This window comes from Mobula hypostoma, chromosome 1 (assembly GCF_963921235.1).
Source record: "Mobula hypostoma chromosome 1, sMobHyp1.1, whole genome shotgun sequence".
NCBI classification, from domain to species: Eukaryota; Metazoa; Chordata; class Chondrichthyes; order Myliobatiformes; family Myliobatidae; genus Mobula; species Mobula hypostoma.
Genome location: NC_086097.1, coordinates 46,064,184 through 46,084,571, shown reverse-complemented (window position 1 = coordinate 46,084,571; position 20,388 = coordinate 46,064,184). Strand labels below are relative to the sequence as shown.

At 42.2% G+C, this 20,388-nt stretch overlaps 1 protein-coding gene across 5 annotated transcripts in view; it reads right to left on the bottom strand.

Moving 5' to 3' along the window:
* Positions 1-10,094: 10,094 nt before the first annotated feature.
* The window catches only part of traf3 (TNF receptor-associated factor 3), an 83,007-nt gene continuing 72,713 nt past the window's right edge, over positions 10,095-20,388 (bottom strand). For all 5 annotated transcript variants that reach the window (XM_063047536.1, XM_063047524.1, XM_063047528.1 and 2 more), the window contains exon 11: positions 10,095-14,077. In XM_063047536.1, the coding sequence (XP_062903606.1) occupies positions 13,506-14,077 (572 nt within the window). In that variant the 3' untranslated portion in view covers positions 10,095-13,505. The remainder of the gene's footprint in view (positions 14,078-20,388) is intronic.

Sequence of the window (20,388 nt, the reverse complement as noted above, 5' to 3'; positions counted from 1 at the left end):
TCTCATAAGGCATGCTCTCCTTGTAAATCTCCTCTGCACCCTTTCTATAGTATCCACATCTTTCCTGTAATGAGGTGACCAGAACTGAACACAGTACTCCACATAGGGTCTAACTAAGGTCTTATATAGATGTAACATTACCTCATTGCTCATTTATAAAAGAAAATCACAAAGAGGAGGTGTCCCAGAACAGATCCCTGTGGAACACCACTGGTCACTGTCCTCCATGCAAAATACGAACCATCCTTTGCCTTCTGTGGTCAAGCCAATTCTGGATCCACAAAGCAGTCTCCTTGGATCCCATGCCTCATTACTTTCTGAATGAGCCTTGCATGGGGAACCTTATCAGATGCTTTACTGAAATCCATATACACTACATCCACTGCTCTACCTTCATCAATGTGTTTTATTACATCCTCAAGGAATTCTATTTGGTTCGTAAGGCATGACCAGCCCTTGACAAAGCCATGCTGACTATCCCTAATCAGATTATGTCTGTCCAAGTGCTCATAAATCCTCCCTCTCAGTATTTTCTCCAACAACGTGCCCTCTGCTGAAGTAAGACTCACTTCCTTGGCCTTCAAGCATATGTTTCTTTCTTTATCCTCAAGTGGTCCTAACCACTACCTATTTAATCCCTTGCTCTTGGTGTATGTATAGAATGCCTTGGAATTCTCTTTAAACCAATTTGCTAAGGACTTTTCATGCACCCTATTGGCTTTTCTGATACCATTCCTGAGTTCTTTACTGGCTTCATTATAACTCTTGAAGGTTATTTTTGATTTTAGCTTTCTCAAGCTACAGAAAGGGTGGGTAATGTAGCAGGATCCTCTTTTGAGTCAATATGGATGGAAGTCAGGAACAGGAAGGGAGCAGTTACTCTATTGGGGGTATTCTATAGGCCCCCTGGTAGCAGCAGAGATACAGAGGAGCAGATTGGGAGGCAGATTTTGGAAAGGTGCAAAAATAACAGGGTTGTTATCATGGGTGACTTTAACTTCCCTAATATTGATTGACGCCTGATTAGTTCCAAGGGTTTAGATGGGGCAGAGTTTGGTAAGTGTGTCCAGGACGGATTCCTGTCACAGTATGTGGACAGGTCGACCAGGGGGAATGCCATACTAGATCTAGTACTAGGTAATGAATCGGGTCAGGTCACAGATCTCTCAGTGGGTGAGCATCTGGGGGACGGTGACCACTGCTCCCTGGCCTTTAGCATTATCATGGAAAAGGATAGAATCAGAGAGGACAGGAAAATTTTTAATTGGGGAAAGGCAAATTATGAGGCTATAAGGCTAGAACTTGCGGGTGTGATTTGGGATGATGTTTTTGCAGGGAAATGTACTATGGACATGCGGTCGATGTTTAGAGATCTCTTGCGGGATGTAAGGGATAAATTTGTCCCAGTGAGGAAGATAAAGAATGGTAGGGTGAAAGAACCATGGGTGACAAGTGAGGTGGAAAATCTAGTCGGGTGGAAAAAGGCAGCATACATGAGGTTTAGGAAGCAAGGATCAGATGGGTCTATTGAGGAATATAGGGAAGCAAGAAAGGAGCTTAAGAAGGGGCTGAGAAGAGCAAGAAGGGGGCATGAGAAGGCCTTGGCGAGTAGGGTAAAGGAAAACTCCAAGGCATTCTTCAATTATGTGAAGAAAAAAAGGATGACAGGAGTGAAGGTAGGACCGATTAGAGATAAAGGTAGGAAGATGTGCCTGGAGGCTGTGGAAGTGAGCGAGGTGCTCAATGAATACTTCTCTTCGGTATTCACCAATGAGAGAGAAATTGATGATGGCGAGGACAATATGAGTGAGGTTGATGTTCCGGAGCATGTTGATATTAAGGGAGAGGAGGTGTTGGAGTTGTTAAAATACATTAGGACAGATAAGTCCCTGGGGCCTGGTGGAATATTCCCCAGGCTGCTCCACGAGGTGAGAGAAGAGATCGCTGAGCCTCTGGCTAGGATATTTATGTCCTCGTTGTCCACAGGAATGGTACCAGAGGATTGGAAGGAGGAGAATGTTGTCCCCTTGTTCAAAAAAGGTAGTAGGGATAGTCCAGATAATTATAGACCAGTGAGCCTTATGTCTGTGGTGGGAAAGATGTTGGAAAAGATTCTTAGAGATAGGATCTATAGGCATTTAGAGAATTATGGGACAGTCAGCATGGCTTTGTGAAGGGCAGATCGTGTCTAACAAGCCTGATAGAGTTCTTTGAGGAGGTGACCAGGCACATAGATGAGGGTAGTGCAGTGGATGTGATCTATATGGATTTTAGTAAGGCATTTGACAAGGTTCCACACGGTAGGCTTATTCAGAAAGTCAGAAGGCATGGGATCCAGGGAAGTTTGGCCAGATGGATTCAGAATTGGCTTGCCTGCAGAAGGCAGAGGGTGGTGGTGGAGGAGGGAGTATGTTCAGATTGCAGGATTGTGACTAGTGGTGTCCCACAAGGATCTGTTCTGGGACCTCTACTTTTCGTGATTTTTATTAACGACCTGGATGTGGGGGTAGAAGGGCGGGTTGGCAAGTTTGCAGACGACACAAAGGTTGGCGGTGTTGTAGATAGTATAGAGGATTGTCAAAGATTGCAGAGGGACATTGATAGGATGCAGGAGTGGGCTGAGAAGTGGCAGATGGAGTTCAACCCGGAGAAGTGTGAGGTGGTACACTTTGCAAGGACAAACTCCAAGGCAGAGTACAAAGTAAAAGGCAGGATACTTGGTAGTGTGGAGGAGCAGAGGGATCTCAGGGTACATGTCCACAGATCCCTGAAAGTTTCCTCACAGGTGGATAGGGTAGTTAAGAAAGCTTATGGGGTGTTAGCTTTCATAAGTCGAGTGATAGAGTTTAAGAGTCGCGATGTAATGATGCAGCTCTATAAAACTCTGGTTAGGCCACACTTGGAGTACGGTGTCCAGTTCTGGTCACCTCACTATAGGAAGGATGTGGAAGCATTGGAAAGGGTACAGAGGAGATTTACCAGGATGCTGCCTGGTTTAGAAAGTATGCATTATGATCAGAGATTAAGGGAGCTAGGGCTTTACTCTTTGGAGAGAAGGAGGATGAGAGGAGACATGGTAGAGGTATACAAGATAATAAGAGGAACAGATAGAGTGGATAGCCAGCGCCTCTTCCCCAGGGCACCACTGCTCAATACAAGAGGACATGGCTTTAAGGTAAGGGGTGGGAAGTTCAAGAGAGATATTAGAGGAAGGTTTTTTTACTCAGAGAGTGGTTGGTGCGTGGAATGCACTGCCTGAGTCAGTGGTGGAGGCAGATACACTAGTGAAGTTTAAGAGACTACTAGACAGGTATATGGAGGAATTTAAGGTGGGGGCTTATATCGGAGGCAGGGTTTGAGGGTTGGCACAACATTGTGGACCGAAGGGCCTGTACTGTGCTGTATTATTCTATGTTCTAACCTTACTATCTTCCTCCTTAACTAAATTTACCATCTCCCTCACGATCCAAGGTTCCCTTACCTTGCCATCCTTGTTCCACCTTCTTACTGGAACATTTCTATCCTGTGGTCTGTGCAGTTGGTCTTGAAATGCCCTCTGTATATCAGATGTTTCCAGAAACAGCTGTAACTAATTAACTTCTCGTTACTGCCTAATACTCTTCTAGTATGCTTGGCTCCAATTTAATACTCTCTTGCAAAGTTCATACTTACCCATATCGAGAGCTATCTTAAAACTTAGGGAGTTCCTCAACTGTTTTCCCACTGAAAGGTAAGTTACCAGGCCAGTCTCATTACCCAACAACCTCCCCTTGCTGGACAATCTGCATAATGATTTAAGGAATCCTACTGGATGCACCAAATTCTGTCCCATTTAAACCTCTTGCAATAGGTCCAACTCTATATTAGAGAAGTTGAAGTCACCCACAACCGCTTTGCCTGTTGCTCAATGCCCCAGTGGCTATTGAGGGATCTATTGTATGCATAATCCCATCAGAATGATTCCACCTTTTTTATTTTTGAGTTCTACCCATATGGGCTTAGTGGATGAGCCTCCATTATGTCTCCCCTGAGTGGAGCTATGATAATTGCACAACTCCCCCCTCCCCCCACCCAACTCCCTTCTTTTACATCCTTCTCAATCTTTCTTAAAACATTGAAATCCTGGCACACCAAGCATCCATTCCTGTCCCTTGCTCAACCAAGTCTCTGTTATGATCACAAAATCATAGTTCCATATACTGATCCATGCTCTGAATTTATCACCCTTTACCATAATAATCCTGGATCAAAATGTCCATCCTATCTGGTCTATGTCTTTGCTTCTGCCTATTCTGACTGGTCAGGACATTTACCTTTCTGTCAATCCGTCCACTCTCTGACCCTGGTGCTCTGGCTCCCATTGCCGACCAAAATAGTCCAAACGTTCCCCAAGTAGCACTAGTGAACCTTCTGGCCAGGATTTTTGTTCTCCTCCAGTTAAAGTGCAAACCATCCCTCTTGTACAGGTCACTCCTCCCCAGAAGAGGTTTCACTGGTCCAAGAACCTGAAGCACTGCCTACTGCACCACCCTCAGCCACTCTTTGATCTGTTCTATCTTTCTATTCCAGTCCTGACTTGCACATGACACTGGGGGTAATCCAAGATTATTGACTAAAAGGTCCTTTTTTTTAAGATTAGATTATGAGGGCACTCAGTCCTCATTTATTGTCATTTAGAAATGCATGCATGCATTAAGGAATGATACAATGTTCCTCCAGAGTGATATCACAAAAAAAACAAGACAAACCAAAGACTAACACTGACAAGACCACATATTTATAACATATAGTTTTGCAGCCTCCTTTGTAACTCACGTACTGAGCCCCTAAATTGGCACCACTGTGCACCATGATCTCTGGCTGCCCACCCTCCCCCTTGAGAATATTTGCATCAGCTTTGAGATATCCTTTACACTAGCCCATGGGAGGCAACACATTATCCTGACAGCTCTTTCACAGCCACAGAATCCTGTCTTTTTTAATTAAAAAAAAATTATTTATGGGATGTGGGCATCGCCATCTAAGCCAGCATTTATTGCGCACCCCTAGTTGCCCTTCAGAAGCTGGTGATGAGCTGCCTCCTTGATCTGCTGCAGTCCCTGAGGTGTAGGTTTATCCACAGTGCTGTTAGGGAGGGAATTCCAAGATCCTGACCCAGCAACAATGAAGGAATGGTGAGGTGTTTCCGAGTCAGGATGGTGAGTAACTTGGAGGGGGAATTTCCAAGTGGTGATGTTCTCAGGTATCTGCTGTTCTCGTCCTTCTTGATGGTGGTAGTCTGAAGGGTGCTGCCACTGTTTGTCGATGGTGGAGGGATTGGGTGCTTGTGGAAGGGGTACCAATCAAGTGGGCTGCCTTGTACTAGATGCTGTCAAGTTTCTTGAGTGTTGATGGAGCTGCACTCATCCAGGCAAATGGCGTGTATTTCATTAGTGGCCAGTTAACCCTCAAATTCTTATTAAATCTTTCCCCTCTCCTTAAACATATCTAATTCTTGATCCCCCTACTTTTGGAAGAAAACTGCGTGTTCTCCCCATCTGTGCCCATCATGGCTTTATACACCTCCATAAGATCAGCTCTCAGTCTCCTACACTCTAAGGAATGAAGGTTCTAGGCAATTCAATCTCTCCTTATAACTCAGTCCCTCAAGTTCAGGCAGCATCCTTCTAATCTTTTTTTATACGCTTTCCAGTTTAATCACATCCTTTCTACAGTAGGGAGGCTAAAGCTGAACACAATTCTCATCAGGCCAAGCAGCATCTATGGAAAAGAATACACAGCCAACCTTTTGGGCTGAGGCCCTTTATCAGGACTCGGAAAAAAGTGGTGAGAAGTTAGGTCAAGCAGGTGGGGGAGGGGTGGAGTGGAGGAAGTAGTACAAGGTAGTAGACAATAGGTGAAACCCCAAGGGGGTGGGGTGAAGTAAAAGGCTGGAAAGCTGATAGGTGAAAGAGATAAAGAGCTGGAGAAGGGGGAATCTGAAAGGAGAGGGTAGAAGACCATAGAAGAAAGGGAAGGGGGAGGAGCACCAGAGGGAGGTGAGGGACAGGTAAGGAGATGAGGCGTGAGAAGGAAACAGGAATGAGAATGGTAGAAGTGGGGGTGGGGGGCAATTACTGGAAGTTTGAGAAATTGCTGTTCATGCCAGCAGGTTGGAGGCTACCCAGATGGAATACAAGGCATGGCTCCTTCAACCTGAGTGTGGCCTCATCACAGCAGTAGAGCAGGCCATGGACTGACATGTCAGGAGGATGTTAACAATACTTTGCATCAATCTTCACAGAAGGAAATAAAAACATACCAGGTATTAAAAACCGCTCAGCTAGAATGAAGAACAAAAATAGCCTGCATAAGAACTGGAGATCATGGGGCAGCAGTTGACAAAACGCTGGAGCCTGTACTGTAAGCTTAGAAGAGATGTTGCAGAGTTAGCAGATCCCTAAGCATTTCCTTGATCTTAACAGCAAACATAATCATGTGATTCTACAGAAGAAAAATTGGGGTATGTTGTGATGAGGTGCTTAAAAATTCATAACTAGCATAGCTGAGGTAGATAAAAGGGAGGAGTTTTTGACCACTCTGTTAGAAGATTAATTAGCATGGTAGGTAAGAATGATGCAATTGGGCATAGTAATTACAGCAAAAAAGGGTTCATGGGATTATGAATGATACAAGCATGAAGAAAAAGTAAGAATAGATGAGTTATTTGTAAGGCTGTAATTGATTAAGTGCACCGAGATTCTGGGCTTGGGCCTTAGTTATTTCCAATCTAATTCAATTTCAATCCATCTGTTAAGAATCTCATAATCAAATGTTTAATGAACCGAGCAAAAATTGGAATTCAGATAGCAGGTCCATCAAGGACTTTGGTGATAGAGAAATTGAGGATATCTGAATGGCTGACTCCTACACTTGTTTCTGATGTTCTTAAATGGCAAACGAAGTCTGACTCCCTATTAGTCTGTAGGCTGATAAAGTTGACCACACCATAATCCTCCAAAGCCTCTTTCCCACTTTCGAGTTGGATGGGTCACGCTCCTCTGGTTCTATTCTGATTTAACTGGACGGAGCCAGACGCACCTCCAGAGGGCTTGCCACTTGACTACACTCATCGGGGCTCTTCCCACTGGCCATTCAGCACCTTCAAGAAAAGTGGCACGCTCTCAACAGGGAATGGGCTTCTCACAGTATCTCCCGAGCATGGTCTGATAAACAGATGTGTCAATGCTGAAAAGGAATTTAACAATTTATAAATGTCAGAGATATATAAAAATATATAAAATAATAAACTTAAATAGGGAGTAAAGCATTCTTAAGACATAAAAATCTTTGGAAACCATTTATTTCCTCCTTTGGCATGTTATTACTGGTCTAGAATCACAGCAAAATCAGGTTCTCTAACCCTAACCCATTGGAAATGAGATTCAACCATGTCAAGACTATTGGATTCCACATGGAACAGAGCAACCCCATCTACTAACAAGTAGGTTCTGGACAGTAGGTTGCACATGCAGAAAAGTCCCAAGATTTGGTGACGTTTCTGATCTGAAATGCCAGTTTCAGCACAGAAAGACTGAACTCAATGTCTTGGTTCTCAATAAAATCTATTTTGTACTCAGCTCGCTGAGAAAAAGTGGCAGTGTAGCTTTGGTGGACTCTGGATCAAGGATCGTTTGGGTCTCCTGTTGTTGCCTGCATTGTGGGGGGTGGGTTGGTGCTTCCGCTGGCTGGCGAGGGTATCTGATGCTTCTTCTGCTGCTTGTGCGAAGGGAGGGGAGGCGGGCTTCGGAACATTCTATGGGGTTCTTATTCCGTGGATGTCCGTGAAGAGTATGAATTTCAGGTTGTATACTGTATACATACACTGAGATTAAATAAACCTTTGAAGCCACTCCATCCTATCTCTTAGCATGATATCACAAAATGAGCATTCAACTACAGTTTTTAAAAATTCATTTTCAAGTAGTGGGTCCACAATTTACCCCTTCACCAAGGCCACCTACAACCTTCATTATTTGTGATGTTAGTTATGGCTCTGCTAGAAACACTTTAGCCTCTGAATCAAGGGGTTTCAAAACTCCAGGCATTTACACACAATATCTCCTGGCAGAGAACAGGATTGCTAAACTGCCTGAAGTGCTACTTTTCAAATTAGTCAAATCAAAATCCCTGCATGAATAAGAAAAACAAGGAGTTATTTTTACTGTTGAGGTCAAATATGATTTGAGTTTTTGAAAAGGTATCACCCCTAAGTGATTCCAATACAGCTCCTTGATGCTGCTCTGCCATTCAATATCATGGCTGATCTTAGATCTCAAGTCCATTCAATTCTGATACCCCATCATGTCCAAAAACCCTTTAGTCTCAGCCTTAAATGGCTGAGATACTACAGTTCTCTGAGGTGGAGAATTTCAGAGTTACAACCCTCTGCAACTTCTTTGGCATTTCATAAGTGTCCAGACAAGCATATGAGTCATCTTGGCATTGGCCAAGTGCTAGAAAATGGGACTAATAGAGAGAGGTCCACTGGTCAGAATGAACATGATGGGCAGAATGGCCCATTCCCCTGCTCTATGGCTGTGCAAGAGAATATCAGCTGATCCATTATCCAGCGGTTACATCCCAACTTCTAAACTCTCAAAAACAGCCTCTTCCCATTAATAGCCTCTTTCCTCACAGAACTTGAAAGGAATGAGATCAGCTCTTTCTATATTTCAGTGCATGCAGTTCAGTATTACCAACTCCTCCTTGAAAGCATGAACACCCTCTTCTTTAGCAATAATCTGGCTACTCTATACCAAAATGACTCCAAGGATAATCTCATCTTAAATCATTGACACTAAAAGTGCACACAGTTCTCAAAAAGAGCTCAATAACAGTTTCACAGTATCAGCAATATCTTACTTTTGTACTGTAATACCCTCTTAATAGAAGTCAGCTTTTCACTTGTCTCCATCACTTACTCACAATTTACTTACTGTATATTGTGTGAATCCTACACACCAGCATTCTGATTAATGTTTACTAATCTCTCACCACATAGCAAGTATTGCATCACTGTTTCACTTACCAAAGCAAATAACCTCGCATTTTCCCACATTGTCATCTTTCTACTAGCTGTGAATCCAGCTGTAAACCTGCCTACATCACTTTGTAGTCTCCATTTGTCGTTTGCCCAGCTCACTTCTCCTGTCATGTCAGCAAACCTGGATATATTACACTCTCTCCTTTCATCTAAAATTATTAATTTCAAATACCTCAGCATGCATTACCAATCCCTACGGAACTCTACTAGTAACAGTCTTACAAATTTATAACTAGCTATTCTCCCCATTTCATTTTCTGTTGATTATTAAATCCTCTACAGTGTGTCCACCTTCCTAACCTCTTGGCCCACTATTTTACGTGCCAACCCTAACCACGTAGCTCAAGACGTTCCTTACATGGTTTTGGTCATTTGCCCAACATTCCGTTAATGAACACCAGAGATTCTGCAGATGCTGGAAATCCAAGGCAACACACGCAAAATGCTACAGAACCATGGAGGGTAGGAAGCAGTCACCGTTTTCCAACTGAGACCCTCATCAGGACTGGGAAGGAAGGGGGAATCAAGCCAGAGTAAACAGCCCAGGGTGGAGGGGAAGGATTACCACTGGCAGGTAATAGGTGAGTCCAGGTGAGGAGGAAAGTGGGTGGGTAGGGGAGCAGTGTTGAAGAAGCTGGGAGTTGACAGATCAAAGACGTAAAGGGCTGAAGAAGAAGGAATCTGATAGGAGAGGACAGTGTCCTATGGGAGAAAAGGAAGAGGGAAGGTGATGGGCAGGTGAGCAGAACAGAGGGGGTAAGAGATGAACCAGAATAGAGAATGGGAAACGAGGCAGGGGGTGGGGTGGGGGAGAGAGAAATTACCAGAAGTTAGAGAAATCAGTGTTCATGCCATCAGGTTGGAGATTCATGTGTGACTCACTGTCACATCTTGTTTGCTAACATTCTTGTGAAATATTGAGATATTTCATTATGTTAAAAGGTGCTATAAAATGCAATGCTTTCAAAATATTATCAAATGGAATGGAAATGTACTTCTGAGGTAATGACTGTATTTATTGAAATGGCATTTTTCCAGAATGGAACAAACATCCCGTGGATTGTCAAACAGATTATCTTATTGTTACTGATGACAAAAACATCACAGAAAACAAGGCTTCAACAAAGACACTGAAAATAGCTCTTACAAAAAAAAAGGTAACTTCACTGGTGACTAGCCACTGTGAATAATTAAAAAAAACACGCACACACGCAGAAGCATACACAATACACACACGTGCACTTAATCACACTCAGCCATCCAGACTTGCCAGTCATTAAATAATATAATTTTCACAAAATGAAAACACGAATTGAGGTTACAATAGTTATAAGGTAAACATTGCAATAACAATTTCTAATAATTTAAATCTAACCATTGAACAGGATGTTGGCTTGAAGTGATTGTGTTTTATAGAATTCTTGCATAAAGTATTCAGGAGAACAATGCAATGATAGTTCTGACAGCCTTTCACCGTTTCACTATCCACCCCTACGCTGGTTCACTGTGCCAGCATTCATTTGTAGCTTCTCATACTTTCAACAATTAAGCCGTTTACTCACTTTGCTTTTTTTTCCCCTTTTAGCAGCAGATTCGTAACTCAGATTTTCATCATCTACCAGTTAGCCACCTGGATAAGGGAGGCAGCTTTAGAAGGTGTATGTAGAAAGTTACTTTACTTATTAATCCTTGGAAAATGATGGTAACAAGTTAACACTTATGAAAACAACTCTTTCACAACAAAAATAACATTAGAGCACTACCAAAAACCTATCACTTCTTTCCCTATAATCAGGATATGAACTTCTGAACATAATCAAATCCTCTTTTACAAACCAGTGATAATTTCTCAGCTCAGTCGTAAATTTGCATTGAGAAATGCAGTCATTTGTTATTGTGGGTAACTTATATCAAATATATTTAAATATTTACCCAAATAAGGCCAATCAATGAAATCATGTCGGAAGAAATCCAATTATCAATTTTTGAACTGGAATGATACCTGCAGTTTTCACAGCCAACCCTCGTTTTGAGAATCATCCCAATAATTAAACTCATCTCTAGCTTCTTATAACTATCTATAAGCTATACTTTAAACAAACCTGACCAAGATACAATCATTAAACAGTTCCTATTCACAAAACACCACTGCCAACCATAAGATCGGAAGAAATATAGAAACAAACGTTGATGCTCATTTTATAAACTGCCGAATTTTCAGCATAGCATTGAATGAGACAAACCCTTCTGCTTCGGCCATTTCCCACCGTTTATCAATTTGTGCTGAAACCTACTGAGGATAATAAAAGACTTTTTAAAAAGTTTTTTCCTTCAGTAAAGATAATAACTCTTAATAATTATCGTAATATGCTTGTTGTACTCAGTTGCTTAATCTTTGTGAAGCCCTGGTCAAGGCAATTCAGCAGGCTAACTCACAGGGAGAGCCCCCATTGCAGTGTGCACATTCATACTTTCCATTGGATCCATATTGTAACCTTTCAAAGTACCACAACCAATTGCCATGCAGTTCTGTTTCCGTAATATGGCACTGAGCAAGGACTGATCTGAGAACCTTCCTGGTTTGACGGCATTGTACTGTAACAGTGAGTATGGTTATTCATCTAGACCTCAGGGGAATTAGTCACTTTATTGAAACTTGGTCTGAACATGCTGCGCCATTAAATACTAGTGGGTCAGAGATGAATGCATGTACAGTTTTAGTTATACATTTGAAAACAATCGAAGTTGAATATGCAACTTCATAATCAGCTGATTTTACTTTAATACAAACTATACAGGAGCTCTGCATTATTGAATATTTCTATTTTCTGATGAAAATAGACCTCATCGTTTCAATCTTCTTTCATTTGCAACCAATACAACTCCTTCAGGAAGTAGTACCCTGGTCGCATACATCCCCATCAAGAGCATTTTTTTAGGGGGGAGAAAAAAAGGATGCACAAGTAAAGGAAATAACCTCACGTTTGGGTTTCTTCATGGAGAGCTTTCAGTAGTTTGGACACGGGAGAGGCCATAAATAATTTATCAAAGAGGGAAAGAAAACTTATAAATAGTTTCTCAAACTGATGTCAAACCAAGTGAGAAATTAGATCACTGCATTTCTGCTGTGGCTGAGCTGGTGAGAGCTGTTCAGCATTAATCAGAAATTATGTTCCATTCCATAGAGTTGAGCGCAAAACCCTAGGCTGGCACCTCAGTGCTGTATTTTGAATAAGGCAATGCCAAGAGCCTCTGTTTTCTCTCTCACATGGGTATACAAAAATCCTTCCACACTTTTTCCAAAAGAGCATGGCATTCTGGCCTTTCCCTCAATTAATTATTACACACAAATTAATTATCTGATCATTATCGCTCTTTTGTTTGTGGCAACTTCCTGGGCAAGTTAGCTGCCCCGTTTTCTACATTGCAACAGTGACTTTAAGTCAAATGTATTCCATGAACTCTAAAAATCTTTAAGTTGTGAAAACCATGCTTTAAATGCAAATCTTTTTCACTCAACTTTCAGTTACTTTTACCCAAGAAAACTCTGATGAGAATGAAAAAAAAAACACACTGGATAACCCATTTTAAGTATTATACTAAAAAATGATGTCATCATAATAGAAAATAAATACTTTTACATTTTCCATTTAATTTGAAGTCTTTCTTTAGGAGTAATTGTAGGAGTAATTTCATGAAACAGGAGGAACCTGCTTATCTCAATCACACCTTGCAAACTTCCCTCCTGTCACCACACCCTCCAAAACCACATCAGCAATGCTGGATCTGCAGCTGGGGGTTTTACTGATAGTGACCTAGAGTCAATCCTGTTGCAACTTTTGAGATTCCCTTCATTACAACTCATCTGAATTCATATGAAGAAAGGAAAAAAAAAGAATGTGGAGCACGTTTTGGCCACAGCATTGAAACTCAGATTGTAATGCTAACAATGAAAATAATTTTGACCAATCTTTTGGTCATGTACCCTAATACGTGACCAGAGTCAAATGCAGCTTGATAAACATTCTTGAGAAACACCTTCGGAGGTTTTAATCTGTTAAAGGTGCTAATATAAATACAAGTTGTTATTACAAAGCCTTGCATTTCCATCATGAATTGGATAGACAATGCTTTCAGACAATACTTCAGCAAATCATGTACTCTACAGCACTCCTGAAGTACCCCACAGATTGAACAATCGCCACTAACTACCAGAAAGTTATCAGTGTTGCTCTCGCAGAACCTCCTTCCTCGTGAGAGGTAAAGGCCATTGGCTTTCAGAAGGTCAGGTGATCCGTTCTAGCATTTGGCGACCAACTGTGAGGAATGTCCTGCTGTTGAGAAACCAACAAAGCTGTATTTCACCAGTGTGGACCCGGTCTTGCAAACTATTCTTCCTGTGGTTGATACATTGTTGGGGTCATGGGTCTGGCATGTCTGAAGTATCAACGACTACTTTAATGAAGATAGTGTCATCTTTAATATATGTTCCACTTTCCAATACAGTCTGTGCAACAAAAAGAGGGCAGCCTGAAGCAATATTCATTTCTCCTACTGGCTGCTTAAAACTACTGCTGTTGGGGTCTGGCTTAAAGGCATCCCCCAAATGGCGATTGGCCTGTCCTTGGTCTAACAGCATCAACGTTACTTTCTGTTTAAAAGGCCAAGGTAATAGTGCATCATATTCTCCTCGCATGATGACAAAAAACAGCGACAAGTGGGTTCCTTTGCCCATACCATCTCCATTGAGATAAACTCGAGCACACATTTTGTATCCAAAATATCCCGTGTAAAATGGCTGGCTATACAAGGATAACGTTTTTCCACTAACAGCCTCCTGCTTCCGCCGCCTGTAGTCTCGAATCTTCCAAATCAGTTTACCATTGTAGCTGACGGTTTCTAAGAGTTGAAAGCGTAGGTCCATATCTGCCAGCCTCACATCATGAACACTCAGTAAACTGTCAAACCTCTTTAGCTGGTTACTTAATTCAGCTGCAAGACAAAAAGAATTAAAGATTTTATTTGAATGAAGTCATTTTGCAATAGGATGAACTATTTATACAAACCCCATTTCCAGAAAAGTTGGGATATTTTCCAAAATGCAAGAAAAACAAAAATCTGTGATATGTTAATTCACGTGAACCTTTATTTAACTAACAAAAGTACAAAGAAAAGATTTTCAATAGTTTACTGACCAACTTAATTGTATTTTGTAAATATACACAAATTTAGAATTTGATGGCTGCAACACACTCAACAAAAGTTGGGACAGAGTTAAAATAAGATTGAAAAGTGCACAGAAAAGTCATGCTACTGTGACAATTATAGCCACCTGGGCTCAGGAGTACTTCGGAAAACCATTGTCACTAAACACAGTCCGTCGCTGCATCCAGAAATGCAACTTGAAACTTTATTAAGCAAGGAGGAAGCCATACATCAACTCTATGCAGAAACGCCGGTGAGTTCTCTGGGCCCGAGCTCATCTCAGATGGACCGAAAGACTGTGGAACTCTGTGCTGTGGTCAGATGAGTCCACATTTCAGCTAGTTTTCCAGAAAAAACTGGCGTCGAGTTCTCCGTGCCAAAGATGAAAACGACCATCCAGATTGTTATCAGCGAAAGGTGCAAAAGCCAGCATCTGTGATGGTATGGGGGTGCATCAGTGCCCACGGCCTGGGTGAGTTGCATGTATGTGAAGGTACCATTGACTCTGAGGCGTATATTAGGATTTTAGAGAGACATATGGTGCCATCAGGCGACGCCTCTTCCTGGGACGTCCATGCTTATTTCAGCAGGACAATGCCAGACCACATTCTGCACGGGCTACAACAGCGTGGCTTTGTAGACACAGAGTGCGTGTGCTTGACTGGCCTGCTGCCAGTCCAGATCTATCTCCTATTGATAATGTATGGCGCATCATGAAGAGGAGAATCAGACAACGGAGACCATGGACTGTTGAGCAGCTGAAGTCTTATATCAAGCAAGAATGGACAAAATTTCCAATTGCAAATCTACTACAATTAGTATCCTCAGTTCCAAAACGATTAAAAAGTGTTACTAAAAGGAAAGGTGATGTAACACAATGGTAAACATGCCTCTATCCCAACTTTTGTTGAGTGTGTTACAGCCATCAAATTCTAAATTTGTGTATGTTTACAAAATACAATTAAGTTGGTCAGTAAAACTATTGAAAATCTTTTCTTTGTACTTTTGTCTGATAAATAAAGGTTCGCGTGAATTGACATATCACAGATTTTTGTTTTTATTGCATTTTGGAAAATATCTCAACTTTTCTGGAAATGGGGTTTGTATGATACTGGAGTTTGCAAATATGAGTCTTAAATCAACTAAACTTCTTACTGTACTTATACAAAATACATAATTTCACTGGCATAATCTGCTAAAGATTAGTGACACAGGAAAGTAATGTTTTAACTTAAAATCTAATTTGATGTTGTTATCTAGACTTTACATAGAAGCAGAGACATGTTGCTTATAGCCAGTAACATAACAATCAAATGCTTCAGAGCAAAACAGCATTTAAGGTGATATCGGGACAGATAATCAAAACCTTGGATCCCAAGCCAGTCCTTGCCTTTACAAATGGTGCTAAACCGTACTTGCAAGAACTTTTTCTGAAGGTCTCCCTGCAACTGAGATAGGGCACATGGCCTGACACTTTCTGGCTTACCCCATTCACTCTTTTTGAATATTGGCGCGTGGCCAAGTGGTTAAGGCGTCGGACTAGTGATCTGAAGGTCGCGAGTTCCAGCCTCAGCTGAGGCAGCGTATTGTGTCCTTGAGCAAGGCACTTAACCACACATTGCTCCTGCACGTTTATAGCCCAGCGGCAGCAGTTGGTGCACAATGGACAGGACAGGAATATGGGAACAATATGGCCAGCAAATAATGTGACCAACGGCGATGTCCTTCAAACAATTCATGAAACTACTTCTTTTACTTCTTCTTCTTCCATATATGGTTATACTACTGCGTGCGATTGGAATCTGTGATTTACCTTTTTGGGTCAGTTGAGCGATCCAGCACTTTGCTGTTTCTGAGGGAGGTCGCTGAGGTTTGGAGCAGAGCGTACAGCCTGGAGCCAAGAAACCTGGGCACGAGCCCATGATTGACTCCATTTCTCGCCAATGAAAGAATCAAGCAATATTGAAATCAACGAGGACGAGAGTGGAAGGCGAGCGGGTATTCGGCACCATCTGCCTGCGTGTGACTGATCTCTCTCTCTCTCCCCCTCTTGCTTGCTCGCTGCCGGAGGAAGGCGCTGGAGTCTTGGACCTCAGGCAAGGTTTGATCGGTGCAATTTGTGGATTGGACTCTGCAGCTCACGTTATACACTTCTGGTTACTCTTTTTTAAAATTGCTATTTTATGCATTTGGGGCCGACTGGTTCTGCAGCCTGCAGTCAACGAAAAATTGAACTGAGCTGAACTAAATTGAAAATTCCTAGATTGTTTAAGGACCCTCTGGTTTGATGTTTTATGATCTGTGTGTTTTTCGCTTGTTTTTTGCCATTTGCGCGATTTATTCTTTCTTTTGCGCACTGGGTGTTTGATGTTTTCCTTGAAGCAGTCCCAAGGTTTTTCTTTGTTTCGTGGTTGTCTGTGGGAAGAAGAATCTCAGGGTTGTATACTGCATAAATACTTTGGTAATAAATGCACTTTGACCTTCCAGTTTTCCAGTACCTCATCTGTGCCTAAAGATGATGTCTCCCTCTCCATCAGCGCCCCTGTAATCCCTCCTTTGCTTCCCATAGCTCCCTGAGATACATTTCATTAATCCCTGGAGATCTATTGACTTTAACATGCAGTAATGTCTCTTTCCTGCAGTACACATTCCAGGCTATCAGTGTAATCTCCCCGGGCAGTGCGTCATTCTCTGTAGTGAACAGTGATACAGATATTCTTTCATGCCATCACACAAGCACTTCTGGCTCCACACTAAAACTACCCTTTCAATCCCCAAGAGGACCTACTCTTTCCCTAACTGCCCTCTAGTTTTTAAATACATTTATAAAAAGTTCTGGAATTCCCTTTAATACTGTAGGCCAAGACCATTTCATGATCTTATTTTGTCCTCCAAATCGATTTCTTAAGTTTTCTCATCTAGAAACCGCAATGAATTAACTTGATAACTATTTCCTATATCTGACAATAGCTTCATTCTTTTTCCTGACAACACTCAATTTGGCCATCAAGGGTTCCATAAATATATCATGTTTGCAAGGATATGCTGATTCTGAACTTACTATTTTCCTCTTAAATGTCTCCCACTTATCAGATATAATTAGGATATAGGCAGCAATTTATGCCTGATGGAAAATGATAAGCCCATCAAGAGTTCATCAGAATATTGGAAGCAGCAAGAGGCACAACACAAGGGCGGGGACAATACTGCAGAAACATTCATATCTATACTATTTTCTCAGGATTAGGTGTGATATCAAGCTTCTGGACCTTGAATTTGTCAGGGAGTTAGGGAATGGAATAGTTCTCTCTTCCCAAAGTTCAGCCAGAGGACACTTCTGCTCATCTAGTACTTGATGTTAGAACATAGAATAGTACAGCACAGTACAGGCCCTTCAGCCCACAATGTTGTGCCGACCCTCAAACCCTGCCTCCTATATAAGCCCCCACCTTAAGTTCCTCCATATACCTGTCTAGTAGTCTCTTAAACTTCACTAGTGTATCTGCCTCCACCACTGACTCAGGCAGTGCATTCCATGCACCAACCACTCTCTCAGTAAAAAACCTTCCTCTAATATCCCCCTTGAACTTCCCATCCCTTACCTTAAAGCCATGTCCTCTTGTATTGAGCAGTGGTGCCCTGGGGAAGAGGCGCTGGCTATCCACTCTATCTATTCCTCTTATTATATTGTACACCTCTACCATCTCTCCTCTCAGCCTCCTTCTCTCCAAAGAGTAAAGCCCTAGCTCCCTTAATCTCTGATCATAATGCATACTGCTTGGTTTAGAGAGCATCCTGGTAAATCTCCTCTGTACCCTTTCCAATGCTTCCGCATCCTTCCTATAGTGAGGCGACCAGAACTGGACACAGTACTCCAAGTGTGGCCTAACCAGAGTTTTATAGAGCTGCATCATTACATCACGACTCTTAAACTCTATCCCTCGATTTATGAAAGCTAACACCCCAAAGGCTAAATTTCTAATGTGTTAGGGATAGTGAAGAGTGAAGAAGAGATGAAGCAGAACTGAGTGGATTCAGTCCCAAAACTGACACTGCGTGATGAGGTTGCTGAGAGTTGACAAACTGAAAATGCCCCAAGGAACCTTGGGGAGGAAATAGTATAGAAACAGGAAAAAGCTAATGCAGTTGATTCTTTGCTGGCCACTGAATAAAATATTTTTTTTTCAGTCAAGGGAATGCAGTGCCAGAGTGCCAGCTGGATGGGAGTGGAGAGTTATCTGGAGGTGTTGTGCTGATAGACGTTGCCAAAATATGCCTACAGGTCATGAGGAATAAAGAGAGATTATTCACCTTTGTCATTGCCACAGAGCTCTCATGTGTAGCCTTAAGAAGAGCCATTTTGATAACACAGCAGAGACAGAATCCTGATTGAAAGGATTCAAAAACAGTTCTGGGAAGGTTGAACAAGAATTTTGAAAGTGTTAGCAAATTCAAGGACTTGAGAGGAAGAGAAGAGAGTTAGCATTTAGAAGGAAGAAGGAGTCAACGGCGAGCTTCTTGAAATGGCCGATGGTGGAAAAGGTTAAGGGGAGAACCACAACAGCTAAGGCAAGAGAGATTTAGTTGGCCTGGTAACAGCAGGCCAGGAGGGAAAGATCAGGATGGCAGACTTATGGCTGATAGGAACATGAAGGCAGCATGAGACATAAAGTAGGGAAAACAAAACTTTCCGTTACCTGAAAATGAGGGAAATTAGGTCAAAGGCAGATAAACTGGATAGCTTCGATCTTAGTGGACCACATCACTAAGGCAGCACAATAGCATAGTGGTCAGCACGACACTTTACACTACAGGCAACCAGAGTTCAACTCCCGCTGCTGCCTAGAAAGAGTTTGTATGTTCTCCCCGTGACCACGTGGGTTTCCTCCGGATACTCTGGTTCCATTACACAGTCAAAACTCATACCATTTGGTAGGTTACTCAGCAGGCCAGGCAGCAACCATGGAAAAAAGCACAGTCGATGCTTCGGAGCTTTGGCCTGGAGCAACGCGCTTTTTTCCATAGATGCTACCTGGCCTGCTGAGTTCCTCCAGCATTAAATCAAGGGTTGCTGGGTAGCGTGGCCTGAAAGGCTGTGTCCCAATAAATAAATAATAATCAAGCCTTAATGAACTCTGCTTTTAAATAGCAAAACTGTCTATAATTCCAGTAATATCTTGAAATACAATACCAATTGCAAATTCTTTTTCGTTCCTGAAACCTCAACACAAGGAAGGCACGCCAGTGTCTTTGCTTTCATAGAAAGTAGCGACATCAAGCACTTACCAACTTATACAGATGGACTGTTTGTTTGTTTATTTTTATTTAGAGATACAACGCAGAATAAGTCCTTCCAAGCATTCGAAATGCACTGCCCAGCAACCCCGGTTTAACCCTGACCTATTCATGGGACAATATGTAACCTACCCGGTACATCTTTGAACTGTGGGAGGAAGCCGGAGGACACGGAGGAAACCCACACGTTCCATGGGGAGGACGTACAGAGGGTGCTGGAAGTGAACTCTGAACTCGACACTCTGAGCTGTAACAGCGTTGTGCTGACTGCTAAACTGCTGTGTTGTCCCACATAGTCTTCTGCCCGATGACTGTGGGAAGTATCCTGGTTAGTTGCATCATGTTCTGCCACAGCGCGTCAAGTGCACAGGAACGCAAGAAGCTGCAGAGAACAGCAGGCTCAGCCCAATACACCACTGCACATCCCTCCCCACCATCCAAAGTATCTAAATGAGACGCTGCCTGACGGCGGCACCTTCTGGGCCAGGCCATCTTTTTGCAGCTACCATTGGGCTCCAAGTACAGAAGCCTGAAGTCCCACACCACCAGGTTCATAAACAGCTACTACCCTTCTGCCATTCAACCAACCAGCACCATCCTACTTGGTACCTCGGTATAATTATGCTCTCATTTCTTTGAACTACCATGGACTTTGTTTTTATTTTAATTGCATTCTTTATTTGTTATCCTTGTGTATCTGATGCTACGTGCCAGTGATGCCACTGCAAATAATCTTTTCATTTGCGCCTGTGCATACTTGCACTTATGCATATGATAATAAATTAATTTTTTGACTGTTATTG